The following is a 14,114-nucleotide window of genomic DNA, read 5'->3' as shown; positions in this document are numbered from 1 at the left end:
CATGCCCCGGGATACATGTGGAGAAGACGACTTGCATGCTGGAGACCAGTGTGGCTCGAGGAAAGTGACCAAGGGCTAAAAGAGGACCAGGGCACCTTGGACAAGAATGTGGCTGCACGTGCTTCCTCTGTCCTCCCAGTAACCCCACGAGAGGAGCTGTTGCTACCCTCCCCATTTTATAGATAAGCAGACTCAGAAGCCAGTTAGTTCATCACTACTTCCATTGGTGACACCCAGTTTGTCCATGGTCAGTCCTGGTCCATAGCCCTCATAGACAGACTGAACCCAAGGTAGCGGTATCCACACATCGGGGGCTGTAGTTCTTCAACTGTGAATAGAAGGTATTGCTGTTACTGATTCTTGAACAGGGTGGAAACACTCCTGGGGAGCATTTGGGAACAGGGGGCAACTTAATTGCCCTTTAACTGTACACACTCCCTGCACTGCCCTCCCCCCCCAAGTATTTAGGGGGCAGGAGCCAAAGATGTGAACATCTCTCTTGCTCATCTAGTGCTGCTGTAACTTTGATACCACGTCACCATTGAGTCAGAACCTGACCCTCTGGCAGCTTTTCAGGGGCAGTTAATCACACAGGGGGAAATTGCCCATCCTTCTCCCGCAGAGCAGCTGGTGGACTTGAACTGTGTGCCATCGGGATTGCAGTGCACCTTCTTAGCATTAGGCCTCCAGGTTCCCTTAGAGATACTACTTAGGTGCCATCAAGTTGAGCACAATTCACAGCGACCCTACAAACAACAGATCTGAACCCTGTCTATCCTGCGCCATCCTTACAATCTCCAACACCCTCAGGCCCATTGCTGCAGTCACTGTGTCAATCCACCTGGTTGAGGGTCTTCCTCCCCTTCACATTCCTCTGCCTTCCCAAGCATGATGTCCCTCTCCAAGAAATACCCTCTCTTAGCAACGTATCCAAAGTATGAGAGACAAAACTTCACCATCTTTGACTCCAAGGAACACTGGCTGCACCTTCTCCAAGACATATCTGTGTGTTCTTTTGGCAGTCTGTGGGATATTCAACATTCTCCTCCAACACCACAGTTCAAAGGCATCAGTTCTGTCATTAGTCATTATCCAACTCTCAGATGTGACTGAAAAGACCATGGCCTGAATCAAGTGCATCTTAGTCCTCAAACTGACATCATTACTTCTCAATAATTTAGTGAGATCCCTCATTATAGACTTCTCCCAGTACAATATGTTTTCTGATCTCCTGTCCTGAGTATATACCTTTAACAGAAATTATTGCACTTTTAGAGCAAAGTTGTTTCCTTCAACATCCATAGGTTCAACAGTGTTTGGAGAAATTGTGTCAGGAAATTTCCCAGCACAGGGTTCTCAGTTGGAAAGTCACACTCTGCTCCTGGTCCTTCTTTCTTGGTTGAACTGAGGTCCCTCCCCTCTGTTTGCTTTCCTCCCTGTTCAACTCTTGTGAGACAAAAGATGCTACAGGCCATCCCCCAGGATGTGATAGGATTAAAAACATTGCATCCCACCTTTAATCCTTACACAATTGTTGGCTTAACAGATCATGGGAAATCACTCTTGACTTCACATTACATCATCATGTATATCCGTTTTGGGGGGTGATAGTTCAATCATCCCTCAGAGAATGTCCCACATGGATGTTTCATCACAGGGTCCCATCAGGCCTTCACTCTAAGAAGGAGGTTTGGGATGAAAATACCACTACTCATCCAATTCCAGCAGAGTGCCCCATGATAGATTTTAACAAAGCTTCCAGACAGAGATGGGGGAGGGGAGGGGCAGGGCAGTCTCCTGCCAGAAATTCACTCTATGCATCACCATGAGAGGGCATTGTCTGACTTGATTGATTCAGATGCCCAGAATCCTAAGAGATCGGTCACTGGAGGAAGCGTTCTCACCCTCCGGTGAGGTGGATTAGCACACTGGCCACAATGATGGACCTGCATGATTGACCCTGAGAATGACACAGGACCAGACAGCTTTCTGTTCTATTAGGCAGAGTCACAATGAGTAAGAGTCTACTTGATAGCAGCTGTAAGGATGGGCTCGAGGGGCAAAACAAGTGAAGAAAATGAGAGATTTCCCTAAGTCAAGTCTGTGAGTCAGGTGTCAGGCTGAAAGCTTCTGACTTGTAGTTAAGGGATTGAAAAATCCAAGATAAACCGCTTGTCTAGCTGAACAAACTGAAGATGAGGCAAGTTAGCAAGCTGCTGGCACATGTCCCAAGAACCGGAGGTCAAATGATGCCAAGCCAGATGCAGGCTCCAAAGCAAGCAAATGTCGGCATGCTTTGCCAAAACCCAAGTCCCACCCCCGAGGAAGTGCCCCTTTCAGATGACTGGCAGATGACATCATTGGGGTGATGACTATATCACAGAATGGAAAATGGTGTGTGCCATCGAATCACAACTCATAGCCACACATACAGTAGCTCTTGAACCCTACCCTGTCCTGAGCCAGTCTCGCTGACTCAAACCCACCTACCGCCATTTCCCCAGTCATTGTCAATCCATCTCATCCTGGGTTTTCCTCACCTGCACTGTCCTGCCACATTTTCAAGCACAATGTCCTTCTCCAAGGACTGGTCCCTCATGGCCACGTGCCCAAAGCATGTGAGACAGAGCTTCAAACTCCTTTGCCTCCAAGGAACAGCTTGGTTTCACCCTCTCCAGGTCAGACCTATTCTCTTGATGGTCCACCGTATGTTCAGTACTCCTCCAGTACCACAACTCCTAGGCATAGCTTCTTCTATCATCCTTAGTTATTGTCCAGCTCTCTGATGCATAGCAAGTAATTGCAAAGACCATGACCTAAACCAGGCACACCTTGGTGTGATTGACACTGTTGCTCTCCAACTACCTAACTGCACAACCCCAGGAACTGTGGCCTAGCCCAGTTAACCCAACTCCTTAACCACCGCACTGTCCTAGCTGAAGGAGCATGATTGTCAGACTCGAATTGCTTCAGTCTTCCCATGCTCCAGCTATTAGAAGTCCCACAGCCGCCATGCGGGCCAGGTGGTGTCATCTCCCCTGTAACCAACAAGGGAACTCAAATCAGTTCAGCTTGAAATTATGCCATATGAGAGAATTAGAAGAAGGCCACATGAGGAACAGTGTTTTCTTATAGCAAGACCCACTGACATATCAGCATGCTGTGAGAAGACTATCCCTTTATGATTGAGAATGTGTTTCCCATTGAGTCAGCTCCAGCTCATATCAATCCCATGTGATAGGACAGCAAGGTGACGCCCAGCGGACTCCTGCACCATCCCCATACCATGGTGCTCCGTAGCTTTTATGGACTGATTGTCACCGGGCCTTTCTTCCTAGTCTGTCTTGGTCTAGAAGCTCTGCTAACACATGTTCAGTATCCTAAAACTCATACAAACCTCTACTGACATGAGGAGATGGCTGTGTATGGCACTGGAGAGAAAAAACGAGCCCATCTCCCCCCAGAGAGACACTGCAATGGTCCATGGTACATAATAGGGCTAGGTTCTGATCTGGGGTTCAGAATGGGTCGCTATGAGTTGTTGACTTGACGTGCTCTGAGGAGAGTGAGAATCCTGCCATTGACAGGCTATTGTCCTGATTAGCACTCTTAAGTGCCTCTGTTCAGCACTTGTAGCAGACATCCGGGTGGCCTGCCCAGCATGCCCCCTTGTCCTCTCTGATTCCTTCAGGACCCACCCAACTTAAAATTTCATTCAGATGAGACTGCCCGCCACCTCACCCCAGGACGTCAGCCTGAGATAGAGGGTTTCTTAGCCAACTGAAGCTGCCTGAGCTGTGTGGGGCCATTTCTTTCCCAAGAGGGGTGATCCTGACTCAGAATGAGTCAATAGAAGAAAAGACCCAAGGGCAGAGCATAAACTTTTGGGGCCCAGAATCCAGCCATGCCTGAAGCCAACTCCATCTCAACATTCTCACTTCCCCTTTGTTTAAGGCGCTGTGAGATGTGACATCGCTTAATCCTCACTACAGCCCTGAACAGTGGAGAAAAGTCGGCCCATTTTTGCATATGAGGGGGGGAAATGAGGTTCAAAGATATCTAACGTGGGCCCAAGCTAGCTAGCGTAACTGCAGTGCTAGACCACCAAGTTGTAAAGAAAGCATTCTCTAGTTAGACGCTGACTCCACCTTCCCTGGCGTGGAAGTGCCAGGAACACCCACTATACAGCCTTTCACCCTGGTTCATCCCTTTTGGATTTTAAGGGACCCCAGCCCCACCCACTTTTGCCACACATGGACAAGACACACATTTGGCTGCAAGAATGTTTAATCTCACGTTGCCAATGAGCAAAGGATAGGGAGGGGATTGGCCAACCTGCAACAGCTTCTGGCTGCTTCTCCAAGTCCATTCACTGGCATTTCTCCACTCTGCCTGCAAGATGCGCTGGACACCAGCCTTGGTTCACAGCAGGGGCCACAGGAGCAGCTAGGGTGGATCACGGGAGGCGAGGTAGGCTGCCAGGGTGACCAGGGCTGCTGCATACATGCACACGCCCAGTCCCACAGCGAGGACGCCCAGCAGGAAGGCATGACGGGAGGCAGCCCCTGCCCCGTGGAAGTCCCCCTTGGCCCAAGCCTTGTTGGTCTGTGGAGTAAGTGAAAAGCAGTGACCCAGACATCTCAAAGGCTCCCAACTCCAGCCGCTCCCACTCAGTCTAAACACATATTTCAAACAGGAGTACCTATCATGGGTGGGGTTGGGGGTGGGGTGTGCCTCTGAGTTGGAACCAACCTGTAGCTGACCTTCCCACGGGTTTTCAGTAAATCACATGAGAGGATATTGCTTGCCTGCCCTTAACATGGTAGCACAGCTTCTTACCACTAGGCGATCAGAGCTGTCCTTAACATACATGTTGTTGTTATGTGCCATCAAGTTGCCTGTGACTCATAACGACCCTATGTACAACAGCCCTAAACCCTGCTCTATCTTGTGCCAATCTTACTGTCTCTGCCACACCTACCTCCATTACCCCAGTCACTGAGTCAATCCATCTCATTGAGGGTCTTCCTCTCTTGCACTGTTCCTCCATCCTCCCAAGCACGACATCCCTCTCCAAGCACTGGATTTGCCTTGCAACATGTCCAAAGTATGTCAGACAAAGCTTCAGAATCCTTGCCTCCATGGAGCAGCCTGGTCTCACCCTCTCTAGGAGAACCCATTTGTTCTAGCAGTACATGGTATATTCAATACTCTTCTCCAGCACCACAACTCAAAGGCAATTATCTTTCTATCATCCCTAGTCATTGTCCAGCTCTCTGATGCATAGCAAACAGTTGCAAAGACTGGTCTGGATCAGGCGCACCTTAGTCTCCAAACTGATGCTGTTGCTCTTCAATACTCTGGAGAGGTCACTGACAGCCAACGTTCACAATGCAATTCACCTACTGATTTCTTGGCTGCTGGTATCAAGAGTGTTGATTGTGGAGCCAAGCAAACTGAAGCTGTTAACAATAGCAATCTCTTCACCATCTATCATAATGCTGCCAGTTGGCCTGTGGTGAGAACCTTTGTTTTCTTCATTATTTTGTGTGTTTGTGTGTATTGTCAAATTGGATCTGAATGGTACAGGAGGAGATTATCCCTCCTTCTCCAGCAGAGCATCTGGTGGATTAAAACCATGTTCCTCTGGGATTGCAGTGCAGCTTCTTGCCACTAGGCCACCAGAGCTCAAATCTTTGTTTTCTTGATGTTGAGTTTTAAACCATTTTGAAGGCTGCAGTCTTTGTCCTTCTGCAGCAAGTGCTTCAGGTCCTCCCCAGTTTCAGCGAGCAGGGTTGTGCCATCTGCGTAACGCAGGTTGTTGATCAGTCTTCCTCCAATACTGCTGCCACATTCCTCCTCATAGAGCCTAGCCTCCTGGATTATCTGTTCTGCATATAAATTGAAAAGATATGGAGACAGAATACATCCCTTGTGTACACCCTTCCCAATTTTGAACCATGTAGTGTTTCCTTGATCTGTTCTGATAACTGCATTTTGGTCCAAGTATAGGTTTCGCACAAGCACAATCAAATGTTCTGGGATTCCCATTCTTCTCAGAGTCAGCCACAGTTTGTTGTGATCCACAGTGGGGTTACGTCCTCAAAAACTCATTACTGACATGTCAAAACTGTCTTATAACTGGCCCTCTGGTGGGTTTTCTGAAGCTGTAAACCAGTGAAGAGATTGCCCATTTTTCTCCTGAGGCCCCTCTTGTGGATTCAAACTGCCAGAGAGATACCGTCTTTGAGTTAACAGTGCAACTCCCTGCAGATTGTGTCACTGGGACTCAAAATACAGTGAAAACTGTAAGAGCTGGGGTTTGTGTAAGATGGAAAACTCATGGAAGGCTTCTCCAGTAGGATTTTTAGTACAGAAGCCAGAGAAAAGCACTCAGCAGTGGTAGAAAACTTGGGAGACTCGGACAAACAAGGCAGTCCTGTTGAGTTCTGGCTCTCACAGGTTATGCTGTGTCATTGAAAGCAATTACATCTATTTCTTTTTTACTTTTCTTAATGGACTTACTAAAAAGTTCTAGATTATGTATTTGACTCATATGATATTTCTATTAGTGCTAGTGTAGTGTCTTGAAGAGCCTAGTGGTAAGAAGCTGCCGGGGTGGGGGGGTGGGGGAGAAAAGTGCAACAATGAATGAATGAATGGAAATCCTAAGTCTCTGTAAACTTTCATTAAAATTCATAAGGAGAAGGAGAAGAAGAAGCAGCAGCTGCTGCTGCTCTGGTAGCTTAGTGGTAAGAAGCTGCCCTGCAATCCCAAAGGCATGATGAGAAAAGGATGGGCAGTCTCCTCCAACATGATGGGGTTTTTTTAAATTTTACTATTTTATGTATTGTGTGTGTGTGTGTGTGTGTGTGTGTACCATCAAATCAGATCTGACTGGTACAGGTGGAGATTGCCCCTCCTTCTCCAGCAGAGCATCTAGTGGATTTGAACCACACACCTCTGGGACTGCAGTGCAGCTTCTTGCCACTAGGCCACCAGAGCTCCATACCTCCAACATGATTTAAAGCCTCTGAAAACCCACTAGAGGATTTGCTATGAGTTGGTTCCAGTCTGATGGTACACAACAAGAAGAAGAATGTCCTCCACTCAAATCATTTCTACTAGTGATAGTTCTGAATTCATTCATTCTTGCCTACTTGCAGGCATGCATTTCACAAATATTTGAGAGCAGATAATATGTCTGGCACTAGGGATTAAGTGATAAAACAGGACAATCCTTGCCCTTGTGGAGATCACTTGCTAGCAGGGGACAAACTGAAGAAAACTTGAAATGAGAAATTGAAAAGAGAAATCATTCTAAATACTGATTGATGCTGTGTAGTAAATAAAGGGTCAGCGAGTGATGGGAAGGGTGCTGCTTTAAATATGACACCCAGGGCAGAAGTGACATCTGAGCAGAAGTTACCTAGCATGTGACACACCTCACCATTGCTCCGTTAACCCTGCCTGAGCCTTCAGATCCCAGCTTAAAGCTGAGTTAAAGCATAGTTGTCTTGTGGAATTGTGTCAAACCTTCACAAGGGGGTAAAATTCCACTATTAAATGCCCCTTTGCACCACATGGAGAGTGGCACAGTCTGGCACCTTTCTGACAGTTCAAGTCCACCAGTATCTCCATGAGAGAGATAGGCAAGCTCCTCCTGCACGATTTGCAGTTGTTATTGTTGTTGTGCTGTCAAGTTGAGTACAACTCAAAGTGACCCTACAACCCTATGAATCCTTTCCTATCCTATGCCATTTTCATCATTTCTGACTTAATTGAGCCAGTAGTCACTGTGTCAATTCCTCTGTCTGACAGTCTTCATCTCTTTTGCCACCTTCTACCTTTCCAAGCATGATGTACCTTTCCAAGGAATACCCCCTCCCAGCAACATACCCAAAGTATATGAGAAGAAGCATTGTCATTTTTGCCTCAGAGGAGCACTCTGGCTGTACTTTCTCTAACACATATCTGTTTGTTCTTTTGACAGTTCATAGGATATTCGGTTTTCTTCTCCACCACAACTCAAAGGTATCAATTTTATTCTGTCATCCTTATTCATTCTCCATGTCTCAGATGCATAGGAAGTGATTGAAAAGACCAAGGCCTGAATCAGGCACACCTTAGTCCTCTAACTGACATCATTGCTCCTTGGTAATTTGGAAAGAGGGAACAAAAATCCACCGGAGGGCCGCTAGCAGTTGGTTGTGACTTGCCAGCAATGAGTTAATTAATGCACTACATGAAGTTCCTGGGTATTGCAAAACCTTAGCTGCTAACTAACCCAAGGGTTAACAGTTGGAGTTTACTAGAAATGGCCTCGCAAGAAAGGCCTGGTTATCTACTTCAGAACAGCCACTGAATGGGGTTTCCATGGGTTGGAATCCACTGCATCACAACTCGTTTGGGGTTTTGTTTTCTTTCCTTGCATACCCATCTCTGCTTTGCATATCTAATCAAGCATCAATTTTATTTGTGTTTACAGGATTATCTAGGTGACATCAATGCAGACCATCAGAACTATAAATTTCAGGAAAGCAAGGACTAGTTGAAATTCTCCTGTCCTTAGATTGGCTCTCACAACGTGAATTTCCTTCTCTCTGGAGAGAAGTCAGAGAGCTTAAAAACTACATTTCCCAGAGGCCTTTGCAACTAGGTGTGTAGGAGAGGTTGGGTGAGATTTGGAAGGAGCAGTGAGTCAGAGGTGCCTAGATGTTGCTGCTGGTTGGAGAGGAAGTGCGGATGAGCTTTCTGCTGCTTCCTGGGGAGCATAAACAGATGACAGCGTCTGCTTCTCACACTTGCTCACTTCTGTATCACAGCTGTGAGGAGGCGTCCCTTTACCAGCATCCTAGTGCTTCCTGGCTGGGCAGGTTCCAGCATGTTCTATGGAGACTTGTTCCAAAGGCCCAGGTCCTTCAGCTCCTGTTCCAGGGCCTGAGTCCCTGTGTTCATTCTTTTTCCTCTTTACTGGTCTCCCCTCTTCTCCCCCTGGCTCCCTAAAGTGTTCACCATATCACGGTCCTCCTACAACTCTCTCCTGTCTCAGAGAACCATAACACCAGGCCTGGTCCCTCTCTCATCACTTCTTGCCTCTCGCTGCTCTCATCCGCTCTCTCCCTCACTCCCCTCCAGCCCCTGGCTTTGAACACTCTTGCCTCCTGCCCCTCTCTCTGGCAGCTCGCTCTTTCAGGAACATTCTTCTCTCAGGAATCTACATGGCTCAGTTCCTGCCTTCCAATGCCATCATCTCCAGGGACCTTGCTGGGCCACCTCATCTAAGACTTTATTCCCACTGCCACCCACACTTGCTGTCACTCTCCCTACTTGACAGTCTTCCCTTGTCATGCTGCTTACTGTGAATCTACTTATTCATCTGGTTTTTGCTGTTCTCTTCAACTTGGAACGTCACTCCCACCTGGACAGTGATTTTTGCTTGCTTCCCTGCTGTGTCCCTAGTACTGAGAACAGGGGCTTGGCATGCAGTCCGCTCAACTCATTGCCGTCGAATCAGAACCAACTCCTAGCTGACCCTTCAGAGGGTTTTCAGAGGAAGAGACCATTCATTTTTCTCCCTCAAGGCAGCTGGTAGATCCAAACCACATGCCTCTGAGTAGGCAGAGCTTATTAACCACCAGGCCACCAGAGCTCCCTTCGCTCAGTAATTATTAGCTGAGTAAATCCTAAATTCCCATTTACTATCGAATGTTTGTTTGGTTCCCCTACCAAAACCTGAGGGCCCACCACAGTGCCTTATCCATGGTAATCATACCAGAAATACCTGCTGAATGAGAGAATTAATGGAGCCCAGTACTCACCAATACTGTCATGCATGGGGACATACATACATACAGCACACAACACACACAGTTACTACACAGTACACAGGCAGAGGGCCCACACCATACAGACACATACAAAGATCCTCATAACACAGTGTACATTCAGAGACAGCACACGACAGATACACATACACTCAGACAATACACATGCAGAGGGACCACATAATACACACATCTACTAAGAGCCACACAATACAAGTACACATCCATACTCCACACACACACAGAGACTACACAATATACATGCATACTGAGACATCACAGCATAAGCATGCGCACACGGAAGAAATACACAAGTACAATACACACACCAAGATGTCACATATTACACACACAGAGAAGCACCACACACATTAGGAGACATCACACAGTACACACAGAGACACACTTGTGCAGTACAGTCACAGATGCCATATAATATACACACCCATAGAAATACCCTACAATAGACACACTGGTCAACGCACACATACACGGAGACATTACACAGTACAAACACAGAGGGACCAAACACATGCAAAGACTGAAATAATGCCGGCAAATGTTCAGAGAGATCATAAAACAGCACGCAGACACTACTCAATACTCCCACAGAAACCCTGCACAACACACAAAGAAATCATATAACACATACACATACCATATAATACACACAGAGATGCACATAATACAAACGTGCTAATAATACAAACTCAGAAACCTCACACTGTACACACGTCTGTGGTCACAGACACCCCAGTACACATTCACATGCATACAGAATCATTACACACACGCACACACACACACACAGACTGACCTTTTGGGCGAGGCAGAATGCAGCGATGCCCACTGGCCAGAAACAGCACAGCATGGAGAAGACGGCCAAGCCCAGGTGGTCGTGGGGCAGAAGTGGAGAGAGACGACCACCTCCATCCCAGTCGGAGTCACTGTCACTGGATGATGTGTCCTGTGGGCAGGGCAGGGACTAAGTGGGCTTCTCTACTCAACCTCCCTATCCCACCCCAATCTTCAGACCTCAAAGAGCAGGGCTCCCCAGAGAAACGAAGGCGGGGAGATGGTTGAAGTTGGGCTCTTGACATTTTGCATTTCAGATCCCTTTGAAAGATTCCATCTAGCTCGAGGGAAAAGCCTCATCTAAATGTAAAGATTCAGTCCAATTTCAAAAGACTCACAGGAATTCTGAGTTGAAACTCCTAAAGTGAGAACAGATACCATCAGAAACCAAACAAACCAAACTAAGCTCACTGTCATGGTCACTGAGTCAATTCCAGCTCACAGAGACCCTGTAGAACAGAGAACTGCCCCATAGAGTTTCCAAGGCTTTAAACTTCTGGGGGAGCAGACTGCCATACTATTCTCCAACTGAGCAGCTACGGCTTCAAACTGTCAGCCTTTTGGTTAGCAGCTGAGTTTGTTAACCACTTTTCTACTAGGGCTTTACCATCAGTGACAGGAATCCCCAAAACACCATGGAGACTAGGGAGTGCAGCCATAGAGGCAAGAAGAGTGAAACTTTATCTCATGGACTTTGGGCATGTTGTCAAGAAGGGCCAGTCCTTGGGAAAAGACACCATGCGGGGAAAGGTGGAGGCTCAGAGAAAGGGAGGAAGGCCATCAACAAGAGGGAGTGACACAGTGTCTGTCACAGTGGGCTCAGGTCAGGGTCGGTGAGGATGGCACAGGAGAGGGCAAGTTTCTGATCTCTTGTTCGCAGGGTCACTATGAATCACGGTTGACTCGATGACACCTAACAACAGGGAAAGCTGCTCTGGTATCCACTAAAGGTGGCCTAAATGTCTCAGACCAACCTGCCTGCTGGAAATAACTACAGATTTGAGATAAAACAGATGGGGTTTTTTCCACATCTTACAAGCATCCTTTCGGAGGCTCACAAGATTGTGAAGAATTACTGTAAAACCAAAAAAAAGAAAAGTCATTAACAGGGACCTTAAATTAGCAGACAATGACCCTTTTGCCTTGTCAGCAGTTACCAATCTCAACAAATATAAGCTTTCATTCAAGCCTTGAAAATGATCTCTAACTGGTGTGGCCCAGGCAGCTGGCAGGAGCAAACACCAAATCCTCTCTGAGGAGACCCCTTCATTCTAGGCCGAGTGAGTCCTAAAAATTATTTTTTCAAGTATCTTGAGCAGTGTACGCAGCAGTCCATAGCATGTTGCTGCCAACACAAACATAATGGCCAACATCCAGGCAAAAAAAGCTCAGTACACAGGAACCAAGAATGAAGAACCCACAGAAATCAAGTGCCACTCAGAGTCTTCAAACACTAGAATTTATAACTCATTGCCGTCAAGTTGAAACCAACTCATAGATGAACTTCAATAGGTTTTTGAGGCTGTAAATTGCATGGGAAGAGATTGCCCACCCTTCTCCCTCAGAGCAGCTGGTGGACTCAAACAGCTTGCCTTTGGGTTGGCAGTGTAATTCCTTTACCCACCAGACACAGACAATGGAAAAGTGATGTTCACTATGTGGGGCAGATACTTCCCCAAACAGCCACAACAATCTCTCCTATCCTACAGGCTCTCTTTACAGTGTGATTTTGATACGCCTTCTATCAAAGGGTGCATTCTATCTTGAGCCCAGGCAGACTTAGGGCTTGCTGGAAGTGATAGATTGAGCTGGGAGGGAATCTGCATGACTGCCAAGGTGAAGTCAGGAAAGATGAGGGTGCTTCTCCATTGCTGAATCACTCATGCTAAGGGTCTATAAGGAGCCTGACTGTTCTTAAGCCGCCATGATAGAAGGAAGCTCAACTAAGCCCAAACAGGGAGGATCCCATGGAAGAGTCACAGAGAGTCTTGGCATGAGCTATTCGAGCTCCAGCTGACTGCAATCGCATGCAAGGCCCTAGCCCTCCAACTCAGTCCTCCCCAAATTCCTGACTCACAGAAATAATGAAAAATAATAACCACTGTTACTTTAAGCTACTGCTTTGTGGAGTAATTTGTCACACATTAATAGTAATAGGAAAACGATGTAACAGCAATGAAAGAAAAGCCTGCAAACAGATACAAAGAATGGGAGACTTTTAAAAAAAGTGACATCCACTCGGATAAAAAGAGACCACATTGAGCTGACAGGGGCCAGAGGTTCAGCAGCTCTGGGACGATATGGACAGATAGAGAATAGGGGGGTCAAAGATCAGAAGGTAGACATAGAGTGAGGCAGAGGCCGGGGAACAGAGACAAAAGACCAACTTGGAGAAACAAAGAGGGTGAAACCAGGGGAGAGACAGAAAAGGACCATGACTCGAAATCTAGAAGCCCATCAACAGCTGGAAACAGTGACTCCAGAGCTGAGCTACCCAGTCTGGCAGGTGGTGGCAATGACTGGGCCGGATCACAGCCTCCTCTGAAACCTGCTGCTCCTACCTCAAGGTCGGGGTGGTCCAGCTCCCCCAGGCCAGCGCTCACAGAGGGAAGAGGTGGTGGTGGGGGCTGCCAGCCCCTTAGACACTCTGCAAAGGCTGTTTCCCTCAAGGGAGACCCCAGCTCAGGTTTGTCAGACTTCTGAGCAGGGAGTTCACTGCCTGCACCCGCTGACAAGAGAGGCTGCTGAAGTTCTCGAAGACTGGGGCTGTCCATGGTGGGGGGAAGACTCTGGAATCGGTGCCCTGGGAAGGAGGAAGAAGAGAATGATGAATTATAGAAGTCACACCTTCATCCTTTCCCTAATCTACCTCCAGGCCGGTCTCTGTAGGGATTCAAGGCAAAGACTGGTTAGTTCAATGACCCTCAGGCTCATTTTACAGATAGGAAAACAGGTCCAGGGAGTGAAAGAGGCAGGCACCAAGGAGCCCTCATGTCAGGTCACTTACCTGTTGCACACTGATTCCAAACCATGCCTTGCTCTGTGGATCTCGGCATACACACCATCCTGGGTTCACACACCCATCCACCATTCATCTGGTCCCGTACACCCTCTGAGACCCACATGCTCTTCATACACTCTTTCCCTCAACAATTCCTTACATTCGCCCTGGTGCACATCCTATCCCCGGACCTCCGGGCCTGCATACCCAAGTTCCCTGCCACACATACCCACCCATTCACGTCCAGCTCCCTCCATCAAGCCTGAGTCGCCCAGGAACCCCTCTTCACATATCTGCCCCAAACAACATTGTTAGATGCCATCAAGTCCACTATAACTCAAAGCCACCCTATGAACAACAGATCCAAAATTTGCCCTATTCTGCGCCATCCTCACAGTCTCTGACACACTCAAGCCCACTGTGGTGGTCAC

General features: G+C 47.4%; 1 protein-coding gene across 1 annotated transcript; it reads right to left on the bottom strand.

Moving 5' to 3' along the window:
* Window positions 1-4,446: 4,446 nt before the first annotated feature.
* On the bottom strand, window positions 4,447-13,456 carry TMEM91 (transmembrane protein 91). Its single transcript, XM_006900917.1, has 3 exons — window positions 13,244-13,456; window positions 10,645-10,794; window positions 4,447-4,605 (listed from the first exon to the last, which is right to left on the bottom strand). Exons 1-3 carry the CDS (start codon window positions 13,454-13,456, stop codon window positions 4,447-4,449), a joined length of 522 nt encoding a protein of 173 aa, XP_006900979.1.
* Window positions 13,457-14,114: the final 658 nt, after the last annotated feature.

The sequence above is a fragment of the Elephantulus edwardii genome, unplaced genomic scaffold (assembly GCF_000299155.1).
Source record: "Elephantulus edwardii isolate Elephantulus edwardi_28Jun2011 unplaced genomic scaffold, EleEdw1.0 scaffold00302, whole genome shotgun sequence".
In the NCBI taxonomy this organism is placed as follows: Eukaryota; Metazoa; Chordata; class Mammalia; order Macroscelidea; family Macroscelididae; genus Elephantulus; species Elephantulus edwardii.
The sequence above is the reverse complement of the archived record's forward strand: the minus strand, read 5'-3'. Positions and strand labels throughout refer to the sequence as shown.

Coding starts and splice junctions, on each gene's coding strand:
- TMEM91 (XM_006900917.1), bottom strand. CDS start 13,456: ATGGACAGCCCCAGTCTTCGAGAACTTCAGCAGCCTCTCTTGTCAGCG. Junction 10,795..13,243: donor TGGACCACCCCGACCTTGAG/GTAGGAGCAGCA, acceptor CCCTGCCCACAG/GACACATCATCCAGTGACAG. Junction 4,606..10,644: donor CATTCTGCCTCGCCCAAAAG/GTCAGTCTGTGT, acceptor CTTACTCCACAG/ACCAACAAGGCTTGGGCCAA.